Raw genomic sequence first — 23,761 nt, 5'->3', positions numbered from 1 at the left:
TTGCTTGTCTGAGAAGGTTTTGATGCCTCCAACTAGTCTGAATGACAGTCTAGCAGGATATAGTATTCTTGGGTGAAAGCCTTTCTCATTGAGCACTCGATAGATATCTTGCCATTCTCTTCTGGCCTGTAGTGTTTGTATGGAGAAATCTGCTGCTAATCTTATGGGTTTTTCTGTGTAGGTGACTCTTGTTTTTCTCTTGCAGCCTTGAGGATCCTTTCTTTATCCTTATTCCTTTCCATTCTAAGTATGATATATCTTGGTGTCTTTAGGTCTGGGTTAATTCTGTTTGGGACCCTCTGGGCTTCTTGAATCTTTATGTCTTTGATGTTGTCTAGACTAGAGAAGTTTTCAGCTATTATGGCCTGGAAAATGCTTTCTTCCTCTCCTTTTCTTTCTTCCTCTGTTTTGCCAATAATGTGTATATTATTTCTTTTGAAGTCATCCCATAGGACTCTGTTGTTGTTTTCAGTATCTATTAATCTCTTTTTGAGATCTCTTACTTCTTTTTTAGTTGTCTCTAATTCATCCTTAATCTTGCTAATTCTGTCTTCAGCCTCATTGATCCTATTCTCTCTGCCCTCTACCGTTTTCTGGAGTTCATCTATTTTGTTGCCCTGTTCTGATGCTGTTTTAGCTTGTTCAGCTAGTTGCGTTCTTAGCTCAGTGATTTCAGCTTTCAGCTCTCTAATAACCATGAGATAATTAGTATTTTCTTCCATAGTCTCATTTGTTGTTCCTGTATTTCTGATTACAATTTTTTCAAATTCTTTACTCACTCCTGTTATTATTTCCTTAGCTAATGTTTGGATGTTGAACTCGTTATTTTGTGCTTCACCCTCTGGAGGACTTTTAGGTGGACTCTTGTCCTGGTTCGATTCTCCAATATTTCTTCTTGTTGTTTCAACCGTTTTATATATTATGTTATGAGTTCCCTTTATCAGTACTTTTCAAATTACTGATCACTATTGCCTGGATTGACTTGTGTCTAAGTAATTTAATTAAAGGGTTTACCGTGGTGGAAGTTAACAGTTTTTTCAATCCCTGAGTTGGAGCTCAGTGGTGTAAAAGCCTCTTTTTTTTCTTCCCTGTAGGCTATGGGAGCCTGAGGGCTTTTAAACTATCAATAGCCTTCTTAGCTTAATCACTGACTCCTGACCAAGAGATAATGTAGGGTGTGGCAGAGATAATCCAGTGGTTATGCAAAGAGACTTTCACAGCCCCTCAGCTATGCCACCAAGGTATAGGTCTTCTCCTGAGTTTCCTGGTTAGATCTCTGTACCCTGGTGTCCCTCCCTGTCACTGCTCCAGATTCTGAGGGCAGTAGCAATGGAGGCTCAGAGTTGCACTTGGTGAGTCTCTGAGGAGTCCTTTCCTCCCTTCAGCTTTCCCCTTGTTGGTGGAGCAGACTGGAGGTGGTGTCTCAACTGATAAACTGTTGAACTGTTAGCAGTCACTTAATCTCTCCTTATGCTCCTCTCTCCTCTCTGTCACCAGCCACACGTGTTGTACTCACCGGTGATTTGGTGGGTTCCTGTGGTCATTCTAGTCCTGTCTTGTTTTGGTCCTGGGTGGTCTCCTGCCGGGATAGCCTGAAGGTGCTTTTTTCCGAGTTCTCTGGGTTGGAGAGAACTCAACTGGAGCCGATCTAGGCTGCTGCGTGGGAGAGGGATCAGGAACTCGTGCTGCACTAACTTTGCAGGAGATACACTCTGGAACTCTCAGAGCCGGAAAGTAATTTCCAAGTGTCTTTAATCAGAAGAGCAGCTGTTTTTGTACTCTCCAAGTAGGGTGGAAACAGGATGTGATATAGAGAGGGTGGAGCGAAAAGTGACTGGTGGAAGATCAGGGTGTGACAAGGAGAGGATCAGGGTGTGACAAGGAGAGGGGGTAGAGCAGGTGAGAATTCTACCGCTAAACCACCAATGCCCTGGAGGGAGTGTGGTGCTTTATGTAAATGTAAAAGTGATTTATGTAAATAGACCAAAGCTTTGAATGGGATTAAATCTATCCCTATATAGGCATATGGTTAAGCAGAAGCCAGGGGGAGCTGGCATACTATCCAGCATCTCCCCCTTTCTTTTTAACTATTTGCCATAGTATCAGGAGTGTGGGGCACTTTGTGAGGCAGGGAGACTGATAAGAGGCACACTTTTTTGGGGTTCTACTGTCCCTCCTTACTCAACCTCTCCATAGAGAGAGAGACTAACAGGATTGACACACCCCTCAGGCTCAAGCCCTTCCAAGCTCAACCATATCCTCACAATTCCCCAACATCTCCCTCTTACTTAATGGACATATATAACTGGGTCAATGTCTGTAAAAGGCTTCATCTCTGTCAGGGGAATAGCAGTGTAGGGGTGAACAGAAACCTGTTGGGAAGAAAGCAGAATGATAGCGTGTAAGTGTCTTCAAAAAGAACTAGCACAAGACAGGGAGGGATAAGTAAGAGTAGCAAGAGACAGAGTGAGCCTGATGGGTGGAGGAGTGGGGGCCTGATAAGCCGAGGGGCTAGAGGGGTGATCTGACATTGCAAAATCCCGAGTCAGCTGGCAGAAAGTTCTATGAACTGCTACAGTCATTCTTCAAAAAGTCCAGCAGTATAAAGGGAGTGTCCAGCAAGTTATATAGAAGCATCCGTCCAATGTCAACGGCCAGGAAATAAATGCCACATGTCTATCTTGATGGAGGAGGACAGCCACTAGAACTTTTCTTCTCTGTAGAGAGTGACCTGGAACCGCCAAAACATGATGGGCGAAACAGAAGGAGGAAGAGCAGACACCGATGGTTGAGAGAAAGGCAGTAGGAAAGTCTTGTCCTTTGGAGTCTGTGAATCAGGTTCTCCAGATCGTGTCAGGTCACATCATGGGTTTTGGGGGATGGCTGTAATTGTGGGTGATGTCAGAGGTCAGGGGTCCAAGTTGGATTTCTGGGGATTCTATATGAGCAGATGCTTCTTTATGCGAAGGTTTGTCATAGCTGTAGTCAATTACTTATGAAAAAACTTTGTAACAAATTAGAAATTTACTACAATTGATAACTCAATGATTATAATTGGTTTAGGTATCTTTATAATTTCGTTTAAAGGTCATCTTATGTGACCTCATGTCGCAGTCTCTATATAGCAAAATTTTCATACCGAATTTAAGTCACATATATTGATTCTTAACTATTTTTACATTGGGTTTCTAAGCAAACTCAGGTTACTAGAGTTAACACATTTTAGTGACAATTTTTTTTTTGGTACATTTACAATATCAGATTGATGCCAAATTTGTTGTGGATTAATTTCCACAAGATAGCTTACAGGACATTTTTGGGGGCCCTCCAAAAATGTCCTGTATAGAGGATTTGTATTTTAACTTAGGAGATGATGAATTGTCACATTGAATATTTAGAGTTTTACCTTAAACACTCAGTTACTTTAATGAATTGATTTTACCTCTTCTGGTAAGAATGTAGCTTCAAAGTTACACTTTAACCGTTAAGTTAATGTTTACCAAACTTGAAACACGCATATTAAACATATAGTTTATAACATACAGGAGGAGAAAAACTTGTAAATAAGACATATCATTTCAAATGTGAATTTAGATCTACTGTCATAGTTGAACCATCTTTACTCACACAGTTTAAGACTAAACATTTCATATTTATATCAAGACTTAAAAAAGAAATCAAAAAGAGGAATGAACAATTTTTGGACTGTTTCTGGACGTCTCCAGAAACCATGGCTGCGTCCAGCCGTTTTATATAAAGTCAGTTAACTTTCAGAGTACTCTGAGCACAATGGGTCGTACAAAAATTTTGGTCACTCAACTCACTCAATTTTTTTTTTCTCACTCACTCACTCACAAAACACAACTGGCCAGTCATAGCATAAGACATTCGGGGGCGGAGGTGGGGGAAGAGTTCTGTGAATCAGATTTTTTTTTTATTCTGCCATGCTGTATTATGGATCCTGGGGTGCATCCTGCAGCCAGTCCTCTTGCAGCCAGTCTTCTTGCAGTGTTTCTTGTTCTTCAGGGATATCAGCGCCATCATGTGGGTATTGACGGACATGGCGGGCAGGAACCCAAACAGGCTTGGAGTACTTTTGTGGAAAAATGCATGCGAAACCCCTCCCCATAGTCAACAGGGGGTCAGGTCCTTTCCAAATTTTATCAAGTGGGTCTTTCCATTTGACTTTAATAGCTGGGAGGGTGGGTGGTGTTTGCCAATGAAGAATAATAGGAGGTTGGTCTGAGTTTTTGTAAATATTAAAGAGATTTAATGTAGTTAAGGCTTTTGCCAGCTGGATATTGGGGGGTTACATTTCCCCTTTTTCTTTATTTAATTGAGCCTTAAGAGTTTGATGGACCCTCTCAACAATGCCTTGTCCCTGTGGATTATACAGAATGCCTGTAGTATGAGTAATGTTCCAGAAGGAACAAAAATCTTTAAATTGTTTGCTGGTAAAAGCAGGTCCATTATCTGTTTTAAGTTGAAGATGTAAGCCCATTACAACAAAACAGGAGAGCATATGGCTTATAAGATTTTTTGAGTTTTCTCCAGTCTGAGCTGTAGCCCACATAAACTTAGAGAAGGTATCAATTGAGACGAACACATATTTTTGTTTGCCAAAGTTGGGTATGTGGGTAACATCAATTTGCCAAAGAGCGTTGGCTTTTAAACCTCAAGGATTAACCCCCAGAGTTTGAATAGCAGGTGTTTTGATTAGACCTGCACAGGAGGAACATGTAGCAAGAATACGTTTTAACTGTGGCAGAGGAATATCAGGAAATATAGCTCGAAGACCTTTAAGATTAACATGGGTTAGGGAATGAAAGTCAGCAGGATTAGAGACAGAGGCTAGGAGAATTCCTGTGGAGGCAAGGTGGTCGGCTGCAGCATTCCCTTCGGACAGGGGACCAGGAAGAGGGCTGTGGGAACGTAGGTGCTGAACATACAGTGGTTGGGTTCGAGAACAGAGCATAGAGGCAATTTGAATTAAAAGAGGAGAAAGTGGGTTGTCATCAATTCTTACATAAGATCGAGCAAGCCATGGAAGTAAGTTAACAGTATACACACTGTCAGAAAAAAGGTTGAAGGATTCTGGTACAACTTTTAATGCAAGGAAAACAGCATAAAGTTCTTTGTACTGAGGGGAGTTATCAGGAAGTTCAGTAAAGAGAGGTTTGGCATATTGCTGGTCTAGATAATATATAAGGGCAGCAGCTCCCTTTTTTCCACCATCAGTTAACACTGTAGGAGCAGAGGTGATGGGATCTCGAGATAAAAGTTTAGGTACTAGTAGAGGCAACAGAGGTAAAGAATATCAAATTATTAGAGGGGAAATGATTATCTAATTGTCCTGGAAAACCCATTAAAATTATGGCAAAATGAGAATGGTGGTGTATGAGCCATTCTGTATCTGTGAGAGAAAAGGAAAGAATGATTGAATCTGGTTCCCTTCCTAAGACCTGAACCGATCTGTTTCTTCCTTGGCGAACCATAAATGCTAAGGCATCAATCTTGGTAAGGAGTCTTGGAGCTCCGCCTACTGGCGTATGAAGCCATTCGAGAACGCCATGTTTCTGCCACAATGCCCCCACTACTTTGGGGGTGGAGTTAAAGATTAGAAGATTTACTGGAGAGGAGGGGGAGAACCGAACGAGGTGCATGTCCTGGAGAGCCTGGTTTACTTTTTCCACTGCCAAGGAGGCTTCGGGGGTTAACATACGCTTTGAGGAGGGCTGTTTTTTTCCTCTTAACAGATCAAACAGTGGTTGCAGGCAGCTCATAGGCAGATAAAGATACTGCCTAAGCCAATTCAAATTTCCAAGAAAACTTTGTAAAGAAGCAAGAGTGAGATTAGAAGGAAAAGTAACACAAGGTTTTAAAGGACGAATCTGCGTTAGGGAAATCTCTGAGCCTAAGAAAGATATTGGAGGAATTAGCTGTATTTTCTCAGGAGCAACATTAAGTCCACTTCTTTTTAAGGCAGGGATTAGAAAATCACATAGGGCGGAGAGATCTGTATCTAATTCTCCCCATATTAACACGTCATCCATATAGTGAAAAACCTTAATGCCCTTCTGAATATATGGAAAAAGGGCAGATTTAACAGCCTCTTGACAAATAGTAGGACTATTAGCCATGCCCTGGGGCAGTACCACCCATTCAAATCTATCGGCAGGGCTGCCATTATTAATAGAAGGAACAGAGAAAGCAAAACGTTTACAATCTTGTGGGTGTAAGGGAATAGAGAAAAAACAATCCTGTATATCAATAGCTATGATTGGAATTCCTGTGGGAATTGCGGAAGCAAGAGGCAAACCCCTTTGAGGGGAGCCCCAAAACTGCATGGTTTTATTAACTGCATGAAGATCTTGGAGGAGGCGCCATTTTCCTGAGCGCTTTTTAATCACAAAGACTGGAGTATTCCATGGGCTCCGAGAATGACGAATGTGTCCCAAAGATAACTGCTCTTGGACGAGTTCTTTTAAAATTTCTAGCTTCTCCCTAGGCAAAGGACACTGTTCCACCCAGACAGGCTCATTAGATAGCCAATCTAAGCGGGGAGTTCTGTTACAGTGGCAGTTAGTATTGGGTGTGCTGGTTGGGTCTAGCAGTCTATCGAACAGGCCATGGCCGGTGCGCCGCTATGTTCTATCGCTGGGGAGCCAGAGACGACCCGAACTGCCCCTTTGGCTACAGTCAGACTATGACCCACATAGTCAATGACTGCCACCTCTCCAGATTCAAAGGAGGTCTCGAAACTTTACATCAGGCTCAACCTGACGCTGTTGACTGGCTACGGAAGAAAGGCAAACGCTAGAAGAAGAAGAACAGGAGTGAGTGTGGTGTCCTTCAGAGGTGTCTGAGGATATCACTACATCTAAAGATTCCAGCAAGTCTGTTCCCAATAAATTGGTGCTTATTAAAGGCTGAAAGCATCCGGTAGTCCCTTCTGGATCTTCCCACACAAGGGAATCTCATGTGAGGAATGCCTGAGTCAATCCTCCAACACCATGTAAGCATGGTCCTGGGAGGAGTTTCCAACTCTGGGGAACCTCTGCTTGTCTTAATATTGTCTTATCTGCTCCCATGTCAATGAAACACTTAAAAGGACTATTACCAATCTTTACTGTCATAGTTGGGTGACCCCTTTCTAAAACAGGGGTGGTCCATAAAATCTCAGGCTCCGAATTCGAGCTGTTCTCTTGCTCCAGCCAGTTATTTCTATGCTGGAAGTTCCCACATACCGCGGGTTCCTCCTGCTGCTCACCCTCTGTTATTGTTACTTGGCATGGTGGGTGTAGCGACAGATTGGGTCCCAAGCTGGGCTTCTGTTTGTGGAAGAAGGGCACAGCACCAAGCGGGCGACCTGCTTCCTTCCCTCTTGGGGGCGGGGCTAAGGGAAGCCCCACACCTAGTTTAAATCCCTGTTTACATTTGGCAGAGGCGTGCCGTTCCTATGGAACCTTGACCAACAATTTCTCCTCCAGTGAAATCCTTTCTGGCATCTGGGACAAGGCATTCGTGGTCTCTGATTCCCTGTCTGGAGGTGGGGTTGCCCTGACTGGAAGTGGGGTTGCGGTCTATTTTCTGGACATTGGTTACGCCAATGCCCTTGGCGACCACACTGAAAGCAAGCCCCTTTTTGCTTATGTAAGGTAGTTGCATAGGCCTGTAACATAGGTCCTTGAAAAGAGCTTGATCTGAGATCCTGTGTAGCTATAATCCAAGTATCTGGGTGTTCATTTTTAAGAGTGATACAGGCCTGTCGAAAATGTGGAAGCATTCCATCCCAGACTATGGATCGCAGGAGGAGAAAACGAGTGTCAGGATTATAAATCTTCCTTTCCAAACTCGACTGGACCCTGGCAATGAATTTAGTGAGGGATTCATCAGGTTCTTGTTGAGGGGAGAGAATGGGGGCTGAGGCTGCTCCCATGGGTGGTGTTAATCGCTCCCATGCTTTTAATGCACACAGGCGTACCTGATCAAAATACCCCGGTGGAAACTTGGCTTCTGCCTGTTGAATCCCTGTTTCTAATTGGCCTGTTCCAAACAATGCATCAAAATTCCCCTCTGGCTGATTTTGAATATTTTTCCGCGATTGTTGTAAACATTCGTCGCAAAAGAATGCCTCCCATTGCAGGAAGAGGGGTCCTGGGAGTGTAGCGCGAGTTATATCCCTCCAATCTTGGGGGGTATTAAGGTTCTGAAGCAGGCCTTGTAAAATGGACCTGGTCCATGGGGCATGAATACCGTCATCCTTGATAGCCTGGCGTAGTTCCTTCAGGTCTGTGGCGGAATATGGATACCAGGCCTGAGGTTTTTGTCTATTGGGGGCGACATTGACCGGAAATGTGTGGACTTGCTCTGATAAGTATGTAGCGGTAGGAGGAGTCACCGAAGTGGAAGCTTCTGGACAAGTTGCCGAAGAAGTGGTTTTGGAGGCTACAGGAGAATTCGGACATGTGTCTGTCAAAACGGTGGTGGGCAAAGAAGCAGCCGTGGAGGCAGCAGGAGATTCTGGACAAGTGTCTGCCAAAATGGGGGTGGCCAAAGAAGTGGCTGTGGAGTCCAAAGGAGAATTCGGACACGTGTCTGCCAAAATAGGGGCCTCAGGGCAAGATGCCAAAATAGGGGCCTCAGGGCAAGATGCAGAGGAATTAGGGTGGGTCAGGATCATGACAGGCCTTTGCTTCTTCTTGTTTTTAAGGTGCTGGTTAAGTTCTATGATCACTTCCTTTATCTCTTAGACCTCAGCCTCTAGGTCCTTAAGCCTTTTGAGAGGTTGCCCTGTATATCCCTTAAAAGCTGCTATGATGATTAACAGGATATAAGGTGCAGCCCCAAGAAAAATGTCCCAGATATATAAAAATTTTATACTGGAAAAAGAATGCAGAATTTGGAAAAGATTTTCCATGGTGGAGAGATCTCAGGAAAACAATAAGAAAGAAAAAAAATCTCAGTGCCTTAACACAATATTGCAGATACCCAAAAGGTGTGTACTTATCTAGGATGTCTTCTTGTAAATCTGCTGCTTACGTGTCCCTGTTCCGGGCGCCAGATGCCGGGATAGCCTGAAGGTGCTTCTTCCCGAGCTAGTGCTCTCTGGGTTGGAGAGAACTCAACTGGAGCCGATCTAGGCTGCTGCGTGGGAGAGAGATCAGGAACTCGTGCCGCACTAACTTCGCAGGAGATACACTCTGGAACTCTCGGAGCCGGAAAGCAATTTCCAAGTGTCTTTAATCAGAAGAGCAGCTGTTTTTATACTCTCCAAGTAGGGTGGAAACAGGATGTGATATAGAGAGGGTGGAGCGAAAAGTGACTGGTGGAAGATCAGGGTGTGACAAGGAGAGGATCAGGGTGTGACAAGGAGAGGGGGTGGAGCAGGTGAGAATTCTACCACTAAACCACCAATGCCCTGGAGGGAGTGTGGTGCTTTATGTAAATGTAAAAGTGATTTATGTAAATAGACCAAAGCTTTGAATGGGATTAAATCTATCCCTATATAGGCATATGGTTAAGCAGAAGCCAGGGGGAGCTGGCATACTATCCAACAGTCTCCTTTGGTATTCCTAGTTGATCCGGGAGAGGAGAGGAGAGCTTTCCTATTCTTTAACCCTCTGGGAGTATGGACCCAAGGTCCTTGTGTGATGCAGAAGGTAGAACGTCTGGCTTCTGTAATTGCTTCCCCGCTGAACATGGGCATTGACAGGTCGATCCATACTCCCAGACTGTCTCTCTCTTTCCATTTTGGGGAAGGGCTCTGGGGAATCAGAGCTCCAGGACACACTGGTGGGGTTGTCTGTCCAGGGAAGTCTGGTCGGCATCCTGCTAGCATCTGGAACCTGGTGGCTTAAAAGAGAGTTAACATACAAAGCCAAAGAAATTGTTGACCAATCATGGACCCAAAGGCTGGAATAGTGCAGGTGAAGAGTTGGGGGGGGTCTCTCTTTTGTAGATAGCTTGTAGGCATATTTTAGTTACATTCCAAACAGCCTGTGGCTATACTAGTGTGTTTTTTTCCCCTGAGCCTGAAATTTGATATGCAGGTGGATCCATGTTATTGTCTGGAGAGATGATGTCATGGTTGATAAAAGGACCCAAAAGCTGGATCAGAGAAGACAGTAGCTCCCAAATATGGGAAAAGTATATAAATATTGTTGATTATAAGCCCCATCAATTTGATGTGATCTGGGGCCCATATTCAGTTTAGGAGCTTATGTGACCTCTGCATCCCTGTAGATCTGAGCTCACATTCTATGGTCATAAGTAGGAATGTTCCCCAATATCAGGACCCATCTTCCTCAGGTGTAGCATAGAGTATATTGTCCAGCCTCCCTTCAGAGGATGGAACATTCTCTACCATTATTGACCCAAGTTGAGGGCAAGGTCCTATTGGGGGCCCACAAAGGGGTCTATTGTATTGTTCCTGATAGAGATGACCGGTAACAATGGAGAGAGGGGTTTATTTGAGGTCTAGGCCCATCATGTCTGTTTGGGAATCTCAAGACTCCCCGACTAGGGCCCCAGCTGATGGGGTGGCCTGATAGTCATCATTAAAGTATGCCATAGTCATCATTAAAGTATGCCAGTCTCTTGCCCTTATTCAGCTTTTGCAGTCTTTGCTTTGATGAGGTTAGCTTTGGAGTGAGTGAGATAACTGTAATAGGAAGTAGGTGAGGAGGGTATCTAAGTCTAAGTAGACACTATTTCATTATGAACTTTATACTGTCTCACTGCAGACTATTGTGTAATATATTTTATTAAAATGAGCACTTATGACTCAACTGAATCCTGTTTCTGATAGTTGAGAGACAGATAGACATTTGTTGGTATTTTGAGATGACTATATGAATCAATTGATCTTTTATTCAATAGGTGGGTTTTCCGAAAAGACATATGAATGGAGCTCAGAAGAGGAGGACTCAGTGAAGAAGGCAGGGCCTGTTCAAGTGCTTATTGTCAAAGATGACCATTCCTTTGAGTTAGATGAAACTGCATTAAACCGGATCCTTCTCTCAGAGGCTGTCAGGGATAAGGAAGTTGTTGCTGTCTCTGTGGCTGGGGCATTTAGAAAAGGAAAATCATTCCTTATGGACTTCATGTTGAGATACATGTACAACCAGGTATGTGAGAAGTGCTTTAGAAAATTTTCTTGTTTAAATACTTCAGTGCTAACATTTCCAATATTATGCATCCTAAATAAGAACTAGTTGCTAAACAAAATACAGTGGTGTAACTATTCCAACTATGTGATTTTATTTTATTTTTACTATGTGATTTTATTTTATTTTATTTTACTTTTGCCACCAGGCTTATGGCTGGGGCTGGGTGCCAGCACTACCAATCCACTGCTGCTATGGCCATTTCTTTTTTCTTTTTTTTTTTTTTCTCTTTCAATAGGGCAGAGAGCAATTGAGAGGGGAGGGGAACATGGGGAGAAAGAGAGAGAAAGATAGACACCTGCAGACCTGCTTCACTGCTTGTGAAGTGACCCCCCACACATACACAGGTGAGGAGCCAGGGGCCGGAACCTGGATCCTTGCTCTGGTCCTTGCACTTAGTATTATGTGCACTTAACCCGGTGTGCCACAGCTTGAACCTCCCCCCCAATTATGTGTTTTTAGATACCAAATATTATAAGACATACTCCTACATCTCACTTAGAACTCAATTTTTTTTTTTTTTACTTAAAAAATGTTATTTGGGGACTTGGGAATTGCCACAATGATTGGACACCAAACTTGGAGACATGAGGACCTGAGTTTGATTTCTGGCATCTCATATACTGCTATGGTTCTCTTGCTCTCCCCTCTCTAGCTTGTGTTAATACATAAAGTTTCTAAAAACATTTATTTACTTGTTTATTTTTATTGCCACCAGGTTATTGCTGTGGCTCAGTGCCTACAAGATACTGTAGCCATTTTATCCTTTTATTTTTTCCTTTTTTTCTTCTCATTTCTCCCTTCCTTGCTATATATATGGAGAGAGGGAAATTGAGAGGAAAGGGGCAACATCTATAGCAATGTTTGATGGCTCTTCAAGTTTTCCTTCCCCAGAATAATGCAAAAACAAAAATAGAATAAAACCAAAAGGATAAATAAGAGACTAGAATTGGAGAATGAAGTATATACTAGTATTTTTTTTCTACCCATATACCCCTATTGACTCTGATGCAAATATGGATAGTGAGGTAGAATAGACACATTATCCAGAGAACCTTTTTGACATGAATTTACCATAATTATTCATACTGGATTAGTCTTTCATAACTGGATTATATTTAAAATAATTTTTCAATATTAATGTGTTATCTCCTACCTCTACTTCAAATAAATCAAGAACAGAACTACTAAAATGTGGTCCAGGAGGTGACTCAGTGATAAAGCTTTGAACTCTCAAGCATGAGGTCCTGAGTTCAATCCCCGGCAGCACATGTGCCAGAGTGATGTCTGGTTCTTTCTCTCTCCTCCTATCTTTCTCATTAGTATATAAATAAAATCTTTAAAAAAAAAAAAAAAAGGAACTACTAAAATAATTAAGACTTTGAAAGAAAAAAAAACTTTTTTTTTTTTTTTTTTTTTTTGCCTTCACAAGGGCTTCACTGCTCCAGGCCCACTTGTTCAGATAGAAAGATAGAGATAGAGATAGACAAAGACAAAAACACTGCAGCACTTAAAATCCTTCCAGGGTCAGTTCAACTGGGGTCATAGCCACAAGAAAGTGAGCACATTATACAGTTGAGTTTTCTTGCCTCCCCAGCAAACTAAACCCCTACCATTCTTAATTTCTGTTACCAATACGTTACTTAATACAGGTGAGATAAAAATTTGTATGATTTCCAAACTTTGGATTATGCAGTCATAATTTTACCTCTTAAGTAAACATTAAATTGAAATATATAATAACACTTGGCATGTTGAGTATAGTGACTAGCATCTGTCATGCTGGCAAGATTGCTCAACTGGGAGGGGACCTGCTTTGTCATGATCAGTAAAGCCCCTGTGATGACCAAAACAAAAAATTTTTTTTGATCAGATTAAAGTGTAATGAATTTTTTTCCCTTTTTGTTTTCTCCTATTAGATGCTTTTCCTCCTGCGACTCCAGTCTCCTTCCCCCAAGTCAAGCATTTTGTATATATTATCTTTGTGTATATCTCAGTATATTATAGTAGCTCATAGTTTTCTTTTCTTCTGGAATGCCCTCCCCAAGTTTACTCACTTGGAAAATGCCAAAACGCCCTTAAATACTCTCAAACATTTTCTGTCCTATGACGTCTTCTTAACCAAAAATTAACTTTCCCTCCACTACCTTCACCTTTTCTTTTTCCCTTGTCATTACTGGGGCTTCACCACTCCAAGCTAACTTTTTCAGATAAAGACAGAAATAGAGAGACAGAAAGACACTATAGCATCAAAGCATCCTTCAGTGTGGTAGAAGCTGGTTTCAAATTTGGGTTGTACACATGGCAGAGCAAGAGCACTACCCAAGTGAACTATTTTTTTTTTTTTTTCCTTTTGCTTCCACTTGTGCCTAGTGCATGCTTCCATTTTGGCGTGCATATACTACATAATAGCTATTTACTAGCATGTTTATTTCCTCAATAGACTCTAAGCTTCCTCTGATATAGAATGATATGGATTGTATTCCCATGACCTAGCATAATGTGTGGCAAGTTGTTGCTTTGTGTAATTTTTTAACGAATGAATAAAGTAATTATGTCAATACAACAGGTGTATATATTTTTTTCCTCCTTCCTTCCCTCTAGTGATGGAGAAGGATAAAAATAGAATGGCTTAATGGAAAAAGTATCCAGTTCTGTTTACTGACTTTCTTGCATGCAAGTCCTGTGTTCAACCACAAAGCATTTTCATGGCCTGGTTTTCTTCATTCATAGGAATCTGTTGATTGGGTTGGAGATTACAATGAACCACTGACTGGGTTTTCATGGAGAGGCGGATCTGAACGAGAGACCACAGGAATCCAGATATGGAGTGAAGTCTTTCTCATCAATAAGCCTGATGGTAAAAAGGTATGATACAACTTCTTAGAAAAAATTGAGTTTTCACTTCTGACAATCATTTTTTAGGATTCTTTTAAACACTCTCTAACCTAAGTTTGGCTATTTGACATGTATATTAAAAGGGAGATGGGCAGTATCCTATTGCATGTTTCTTTTTCTCTAGAGACCCAGGTAGGCAAAGTAGTAGAGACACCAGAACAGCAGATCAGCAAACTAACATCTTTACTTTGTTTCAATACTGTTTCTCTTCTGTTGGATTTCCACTGAAAATTAGTAACTATAGTACTCAGCAACTAATTCATATATTCAATTTCTGTCCAATTCCTGACACATGTAAAATTACCTCATAGCTTTATTAGCAATGGTTTGCTTTATTTTTCATAGTGTTAACATTGTGATAACCTAAATGTCCTATTAAATACAATTAATATATTCTGCTTGCTTGTAGGTTGCAGTGTTATTGATGGATACTCAGGGAACCTTTGACAGTCAGTCAACCTTGAGAGATTCTGCGACAGTATTTGCCCTCAGCACAATGATCAGCTCAATACAGGTATAGAACAAAGTAAATCCATCTGACATATGTCTTTAAACAAAAATTATTAATATGTGTGATACTAAGATAAATAGCACAATTGTTAAGTTGTATTACTTGACTTAATTAACATACTAGTTCTTTTAATTAAATTTTTAAATTATCTTTATTTATTTATTGGGTAGAGACAGCCGGAAATTGAGAGGAAGGGGGATATAGAGAGGAAGAGAGACAGAAAGATACCTGCAGCACAGCTTCACCACTCTCAAAGCTTTCCCCCTGCAGGTGAGGACCAGGGGCTTGAACCTGGATCCTTGTGCATTGTAACAAGTTTGCTCAACCAGGTACATCACCACCCAGTCCCCAGCATACTAGTTCTTAAAGTTTTCTTTGAGAGTAGAAGTATTTTTACTACTGTAATTGAATTTTTTTTAAGTATTTATTTATTTATTTATTTCCTTTTGTTGCCTTATTGTTGTAGTTATTATTGTTGTTACTGATGTCATCGTTGTATAGGACAGAGAGAAATTGAGAGAGGAAGGGAAGACAAAGAGGGGGAGGGAAAGATAGACACCTGCAGCTGCAGGTGGGGAGCCGGGGACTCGAACTGGGATCCTTCTTCCGGTCCTTGCGCTTTGCGCTACGTGTGCTTAACCACACTACTTGTGCCCGACCCCCTGTAATTGAATTTCTAATCAGTTTTTAAATGACCTATTTTAGTCATGAAAGATTATATCTGTGGTCTGGGAGATGGCACAGTGGATAAAGCATCGGAGCATGAGGTCCTCGTTAAGTCCCCAGCAGCATATGTACCGGGGTGATGTTTGGTTCTTTCTCTCCTCCTTTCTCATTACTAAATAAATGAAATTTAAAAACATTGTATCTTACTGATAATTTTTGGCTAATGCCTATAAAATTCAGTGATTAAATCTTCTAATATACTCAGATATACTCAGACTAGTTATTTTAAACTATACTTAATGAAATAAAATTTCTAATGTAATATTTTGTTTTGTGTAATCACAGGAAATATTTCTAAATGTAAAACATATATGTTTGATAGATTTTAAAAACACTATAATGCACATTTAAGAATATTCTATAAAATTTTTATTCTTCTCTTGTCTTTTAAAAAGTTTTGCTTTTGAGATTACTGTAGGCGTTATAAACAGTCCTGAAAGTCCTTGAAGTGCTTTACTGTAAACATAGAACATACAGAATTAAAATATTTTAAAGCATCACTTAGAGTTATTTTATGTTTATTCGAGAGAACAAGAAGAAATAGTGGTCAAAGAAGCAAAGCAGTAAAGACAAGTAAGGAAGGTAAACAGGGCAAAGTGTATAAGATGACTAAATCAACACTGAATTTTTGAGTAGAAAGAATGGAGCCTCATATATAATTAGAATGATCACCTGAGAATAGGTTAAAGTAAGATTTGACTTTTTTTTTTTTTACCAGAGTACCGCTTAGCTCTGGCTTATGGTGGTGCTGGGGATTGAAGATTTGACTTTTTAAATAAAAGGATTTAAAATAAAAATCATGAGTATAACCTCTTGTTGATCAGCTTTTAATAATACAATTCTTCAAAATTGTCTTTAAAATATTGACTTATCTAATTCTGTCATAACTAACAACGTGAACCACTTACACAAGTTAATTAAAACTGTATTGAGGGAGTCGGGCGGTAGCTCAGCAATTAAGCGCACTTGGCGCAAAGCGCAAGGAACGGCATAAGGATCCTAGTTCGAGCCCCCGGCTCCCCACCTGTAAGGGCATCCCTTCACAGGCGGTGAAGCAGGTCTCCAGGTGTCTTTCTCTACCCCCCCTCTCTCTTCCCCTCCTCGCTCCATTTCTCTCTGTCCTATCCAACAACGACAACATCAGCAACAACAACAATAACTACAACAACAATAAAAAACAACAAGGGCAACAAAAGGGAAAATAAATAAATATGAAAAAAAAATATTGACGGGGGTTGGGCGCGCAGCGGGTTAAGTGCACATGCCATGCAAAGCGCAAGGACCCGAGTAAGGATCCCGGTTGGAGTAAGGATCCCTATTGGAGCCCCCAGCTCCCCACCTGGAAGGGGTTGCTTCACGGGCAGTGAAGCAGGTCTGCAGGGGTCTGTCTTTCACTCCCCCTTTCCGTCTCCCTTCCTCTCTCGATTTCTCTCTATCCTACCCAACAACAACAACAGCAATGACAACAATAATAATAACAAGGCCAACAAAATGGGAAAAATGGCCTCCAGAAGCAGTGGATTCATAGTGCAGGCACTGAGCCCCAGCAATAAACCTGGAGGCAATAAATAAATAAATAAAAATAAAAAATAACCATATTGACATTGACTTTTAATATTTGTTATTTACTATTTAGACTGAAGACACTGAACATTTTCACTGAAAAAAAATCTGATAGTTGATGACCTTTTTGTTGTTATCTGAAAATTATCTTGTTAAATTAGTATACCAAATGACCCAGGAAGCGGTGCAGCAGGTAGAGGGTCATAGTTTGATCTCTACCATCTTATGTGCTAGAGTGATGCTCTGGTTCTCTCTCTAGTGTTAATAAATAAATATTAAATAAATGAATAAGTGTGTGGAGCATACTAGTTTGATCAGTACATACACATATAGACACCCTTAACTTTGAAGTTAAAAACAATGTTACTTTCTTACTGGGTGACTTGTATATGAAGCAACAGCATACAGATGCAATCAAGATACTCATCACTTCTTTGTGATGCAACCTACTATAGACATAAATAAAATAATCAGCTGTGAAGAAGTCAGTGTCATTTTTCAAGACAAATAATTTATATATGGATGATTCAAATTTAAATTACTATTATTTTAGTAAGCTTATAAGAATTTGTTTATATTCTATTTCCAGATCAGGTGACTGTTGTATTTATGAAACAACTTTACTGTTGTTGTACATTGTTTTTTTTTTTTTTTACTATCTGTCAAATTTCCTTTGCTTTGGCAAAGGAAATAACTATATATATTATTATAGTTAAGAGAGTTCAGTTTTATAATGATTGATGTGTGGGGAAAAAAAGAATGACAGAGAAATTCTTAGAATGATGCTGATTATTTTTTCACTTTGACTTTATTTCTTAAACAAGGTATATAACTTATCTCAAAACGTCCAGGAGGATGATCTTCAGCATCTCCAGGTAACAACATTTATATCCTTATGGTCTTTTTTCCTTTTTCTTTCTCTCTATTAAGTCTAGTAATCTGAGCAGGATTTTGCTGGACTTACCTCTTCTTGAAAAGCTTAACAACTCAGTAAGATTTAGAAACAAGCAATGGATGTTGTCCTATTTCCAGGTTTTGTTTGACCTCTATATAATAATCAAATATAATTTCTAGTTCAGTTATCAAATTACTATAAAACTTCTTGTTATTGTCCCCTACATATGTGACAGTATATGAAAAATCAGAGTGGAGAAAAATCTTTGTTTTAAAAATAGTATGAAGTTGAAATCTTAAGGTCAAGTTTTTAATCATTGTAAAACAATACCATTTATATGCTAGATTCTTCCTTAATGTACTACTTTTTAAAAATATATTTTTTAATATTTATTTCTTTCCCTTTTTGTTGCTATTGTTGTTGTTGTTATTGATGTCCTCATTATTGGATAGGACAGAGAGAAATGGAGAGAGGAGGAGAAGACAGAGAGGGGGAGAGATAGACACCTGCAGACCTGCTTCACCGCCTGTGAAGCGACTCCCCTGCAGTTGGGGAGTCTGGGGCTCGAAGTGGGATCCTTACACTGGTCCTTGCGCTTTGTGCCACCTGCGCTTAACTGGCTGTGCTACTGCTACTGCCCACGTCCCAGTGTACTACTTTATATAAAAGAGGGGCTACCTGATGATCAACTCATAGAATTTTATTTATTTTATATTCCAAAGATTTTTTATTATATTGGGTTGATGGAAAAGTCATAATGCATTTTTTGTGTAGAAAAATACATCATGACTTTTCTGACAACCCAGTATATTACAGGAAGAGAGGACAGGGGAAGAGAGAGAGTGTTTCGTATGAGTCATGGAGAGCAAGGTCAGAGCATCACACTAGTACAAGTGATAACCAGGCATTGAGTTGGGAATCTCAGGACTTCAAGTCTTGAATTTTACCATTTGTGCCATCTCCTCAGTCACAGAGGTTTTTTTTTAATATTTATTTTATTTATTTATTCCCTTTTGTTGCCCTTGTTGTTTTATTGTTGTAGTTATTATTGTTGTTGTCGTTGTTGGATAGGACAGAGAGAAATGGAGAGAGGAGGGGAAGACAGAGAGGAGGAGAGAAAGATAGGCACCTGCAGACCTGCTTCACCGCCTGTGAAGCGACTCCCCTGCAGGTGGGGAGCCGGGGTTTGAACCGGGATCCTTATGCCGGTCCTTGTGCTTTGCGCCACCTGCGCTTAACCCGCTGCACTACAGCCCGACTCCCAGTCACAGAGTTTTATTTTAAATTTGAAAAAGATTTCAGAGACACCTAATTTATCTGTCACACTCAGAGATGGAAAAAAAGTCAGCTGAAATAGTTTGCGTAAACTCCTATGACTAGTGGCACAATAAGCATACATGTCTGCCCTGACAAGACTCAGTACTCCTTCCACTTTTCCAAGCAGCATTTACACTTCAAATAGGTAAAAAAAAAATCAAGTATTTGAAACTTAGGATAGTTCATATATATAACATGCTTTTCTCTCTTTCAATACATGTTGTGCTTGGTAAGCCTAGTAAAGCCTGTTGTTCTTTCTGATGGTTTTCTTTTGCATATTTTATAGAAAATTTTGCTTGCAGTATTTTATCTTTGAAATAAAAGCCAGGCAGCAAAATGTGCAAATTTGACAGCTCACAAAGAATAGTAGAGCCAGGCTAATGTGTAAAATTGGAAATATTTGGATTTCACATATAGCATTGCTCCCAAATAGAATTCTAGCACATCATACTGACCTCTTGTGACAAATAGGCAATATGCTGAGTAGTTGTTATATGTTTCTTCTAATAAGTACAATTACTTCTTCGGGCATGTGCCATAACCAGCCTGTTATTTTCCAAGATAATGATATGGATATATAATGTTAAATATCAAATTATGGTTTTATAAAAAGAAAGAAAAAACCCAGAGGGCTTGGAGGGGTACTTTCAGGTCCTAGTGCAGAGTGATGGACCTAACTGGGTACAGGATGAGAGTATTTTGCAGACCACTACCTTGGTGAGATGAGAAATTGTACCCATATGTCAACAACTGTACTGTAAACTGTTAACCCACCAATAAAAAAAGAAGGATTGATTTTAGAATCTTGTTTTGAGATCATTTAAATATTTTCCTATAAGAGATAGCACCTCCATGTTCAGTGGAGAAGCAATTACAGAAACCAGACCTTCCACCTTCTGTACCACACAATGATCCTGGGTCCATGCTCCCAGGGGGATAAAAAATAGGCAAGCTATCAAGGGAGGAGATTGAATATGGAGCTCTTGGGTTGGGCATTGTGTGGAAATGGCCCCCTCTTATCCTATAGTTTTGTCAATATTTCCATTTTATAAATTAAAAAAATTCAAAAAAGAGATAGCACCTTAGCATTCCTCAAAAGAGATAGTGAAATCAAATTATGCTAATAGGTTACTCTAATGAGGGTGTCTAATCCCTGGACCAACTGCCTTTTAGACATAGCTTTTATTTATTCACTCTAATATTTTATTTTATTTTAGAGAGAGAACATGTACCAGAGAATCACTCTGGCACATGTGATGCCAGGGATTGAATTTGGAACTTCATACTTCATAGTCTAACACTCTATCCATAGGATCCAGGTGGTGGCACACGTGGTTAAGTGCTCATATCACAGTGCACAAGAACCCAAGTTCAGGCCCCTGGTCCCCACTTGCAGGGGGAAAGCCTCTCGAGTGGCTGAAGCAAAACTGTAGGTGTCTATCTTTTTTCCTCTCTATCTCCTCCTCTACTCTCAATTTCTTTCTCTATCCAGCAATATGTATATATCCAGAAAACACTTTATTCACTGCAGCACCTCCTGGGTTAATCACTCTAATCTTATGTCTAGTAAATGTCCTTGGCTTTCTGGATTCCCACAGAAGTGAAAGTATAGTCCTGTGGAAAGTACTCTAAAGAGGAAAGGAATGGGATCCTGTGACAGAAGGCTTCCCCAGTTCTCTGAAGCTGTCATGATTTGTTACTCTTAGTATGAAGTAGTGTTGCCTGGAGTGGTAGCACACCCAGTTGAGTATATACATTATAGTGCTCAAGATCCCTAGTTCAAGCCCCCACTCCCCACCTGCAGAGGGAAGTTTCATAAGCAGTGGAGCAGTGCTGCAGGTGTTTCTCTCCCTCTCTATTTCCCCTTCCCTCTCAATTTCTTCTTTTTTTTTTCCAGGGTTATTGCTGGGGCTTGGTACCTGCACTATGAATCCACTGCTCCTGCAGCCATTTTTTCATTTTTTGGACAGGACAGAAAATGAGAAGGGGGAGAGAGAAATATAGACACTTGCAAGACCTGCTTTACCATTTGTGAAGTAATCCTCCCCCTGCAGGTGGGGAACCTGGGGGCTTGAACTGGGATTCTCATATGGGTCCTCTCTTTGTACTATGTGAGCTTAACCTGGTGTGCCACTGCCCAGCCTCTTCCCTCAATTTCCTTATCCAAAATAAAGAGAAATGTACTCAGCTGGTCTGGATAAAACACAAAAACCTAACCACAGTCTTACCCTTAGTTCTATGTCCTCCAAAACCTTTCATTTCTGGCAACACACACAAACAAAAAACTGATAATAGCTCTTTTCAATTAGAAGTTATAAAAGTAGAATATATTTGATTCTCCACCTTTTCAGCCAAATGGCTTCATAGTAATCTAGGTCATATTACCATTAAATTTCCTCAGACATTAGCATTTGTAGATGTACCCTATGTATTTATGGCTCTTAGGCCTAGTTTCTGCAAGTTCTACTTTGTAAAATTTCCTATTCCATGTCTTCTTTACAAAAGTCATTCTAGGGGGCCAGGTGGTAGCACAGCAGCTTAAGCACAGATGGTATAAAGTGCAAGGACCAGCGTAAGGTTCCCGGTTCAAGCTCCAGGCTCCCCACCTGCAGGGGGGTAGCTTCATAAGCAGTGAAGCAGGTCTGCAAGTGTTTATCATTCTCTCCCTCTCCTTGTCTTTCCTTCCTCTCAATTTCTTTGTTCTTTCCAATAACAACAGCAATAACAAAAATAATAACAACAACAAGGGCTACAAAAATGGGGAGAAAAATGGCCTCTGGGAGCAGTGGACTCATAGTGCAGGCACCAAGCTCCAGCAGTAACCTAGAGACAAAAAAAAAAAAGTCATTCTAAATTCTAGATGTAAAAGATTAGTGTAAAAAGTTAGATTGAATGATTTAACTTTAAAATGAAAACTTGATTTTAAAACATATTCTTTGTTCTTAATTTTTAAATGTTTTTATTTCTTTTTCTTAAAAAAATTACTTCTTATTGAGAAAGATAGGAGGAGAGAGAGAAAGAACCAAACATCAGTGTGGTACCTGTGTTGCTGGGTATTGAACTTGGGATCTCATGCTTGAGAGTACAATGCTTTATCCACTGTGCCACTTCTGGAACCATTTGTTCTTAATTTTTAAACAGCTGCTTTATCTGTTAAAATGATTATTATAATCTTAATAATACTACATTGTGTTACAGTTAAAAAGAAAAAGAATTTAAAAGGTAAAAAACTTTGATAGATATGGAATAGAAACTTTGCAGATACTGAATTTCTCTTCTTTCCGTGTGTGTGTGTGTGTGTGTGTGTCTGTCTGTCTGTCTGTCTGATTTTTCTTCTAGCTTTTCACTGAATATGGCAGACTGGCAATGGAGGAAACATTCCTGAAGCCATTTCAAGTGAGTAGGGGGTAAACTAATAGTAAATTTTTGTTATATTTTCCTGAAAACTATTATCATATATATTAATAGAAAGATCAAGTTTCTTTCTACTTGTCATTCAAGAAGCACTTTTGGGCCCAGAAAAATAGCTTACCTTGCTGTTTCTACCTTACTGTGCCTGGTGAAAACACTCTGTATGATATTATAATAATGGATATGTTATTATACATTTGTCTAAGCCTATACAGTATACAATACTCAGAGTGAATTAAGGTAAACTATAGACTCTAGGTGATTATGTGTTGATATATATTCATTATTTATGTGTTGATATATATTCATTATTTATGTGTTGATATATACTCATTATAGATAAAAAATTTCTCATTCTAATGATTTATGGTGATAATAGGGAACATTATGCATTTATTAATAAGAGAAAGTGAGGAGAGGAGAGATGAACAAAACAACATTCAGGCATATGCAGTACTGGGGGGCTGAACTTTGGACCTCTAACTTGAGAGTTCAATGCCTTATCCACTGTGTCACAATTTAAAAAATTTATAAAGAACCTGAAACATTAAGAAATGGTAAACTAGGCTTAATTTTTAATGAAAGTCAAATGGTATTTGGGCAGTTACAGAAAAGAAAAATAAATGACTAACATGTAAAGTCTCACTGACAATAGATAAAAATGCAAACAATGGGAGGTGGGGCGGTAGCACAGTGGGTTTAGCGCACATGGTGCAAAGTGCAAGGACCTACCTGCTTAGGGATCCCGGTTCGAGCCGCCAGGCCTCCCACCTGCAGGGGAGTCGCTTCACAGGCAGTGAAGCAGGTCTGCAGGTGTCTATCTTTCTCTCCCCTTCTCTGTCTTCCCCTCCTCTCTCGATTTCTCTCTGTCCTATCCAACAGCAATGACAGCAGCAACAACAATAATAACAACAACAACAATGATGATAAAACAACAAGGGCAACAAAGGGGGAGGGGAATGGCCTCCAGCAGCAGTGGATTCCTAGTGCAGGCACCCAAGCCCCAGCAATAACCCTGGAGGCAAAGAAAAAAAAATGCAAACAATGAGAAGCCAGACCTCCCACCTTCTGCACCCCATAATGATCCTGGGTCCATACTCCCTGAGGGATAAAGAATAGGAAAGCTTCCAGTGGAGGGGATGGGATATGGAATGCTGCTGGTTGGAAATGTGTGTAATTTTACTCATCCTATGGTTTTGTCAATATTTTCTACTTTTTATTTTATAAATAAAATAAAATTTAATTTAAAAAAAAGAAAAAATGCAAACAATA

At 40.1% G+C, this 23,761-nt stretch overlaps 1 protein-coding gene across 3 annotated transcripts in view; it reads left to right on the top strand.

Moving 5' to 3' along the window:
• ATL1 (atlastin GTPase 1) overlaps positions 1 to 23,761 on the top strand; it is an 82,896-nt gene that overhangs the window by 28,793 nt on the left and 30,342 nt on the right. For all 3 annotated transcript variants that reach the window (XM_060174997.1, XM_060174996.1, XM_060174998.1), the window contains 5 exons: positions 10,882 to 11,129; positions 13,902 to 14,036; positions 14,476 to 14,580; positions 17,691 to 17,741; positions 22,418 to 22,474. In XM_060174997.1, coding sequence (XP_060030980.1) covers positions 10,882 to 11,129; positions 13,902 to 14,036; positions 14,476 to 14,580; positions 17,691 to 17,741; positions 22,418 to 22,474 — 596 coding nt within the window. The remainder of the gene's footprint in view (positions 1 to 10,881; positions 11,130 to 13,901; positions 14,037 to 14,475; positions 14,581 to 17,690; positions 17,742 to 22,417; positions 22,475 to 23,761) is intronic.

The sequence above is a fragment of the Erinaceus europaeus genome, chromosome 16 (assembly GCF_950295315.1).
Source record: "Erinaceus europaeus chromosome 16, mEriEur2.1, whole genome shotgun sequence".
NCBI lineage: Eukaryota > Metazoa > Chordata > Mammalia > Eulipotyphla > Erinaceidae > Erinaceus > Erinaceus europaeus.
The sequence above is the reverse complement of the archived record's forward strand: the minus strand, read 5'-3'. Positions and strand labels throughout refer to the sequence as shown.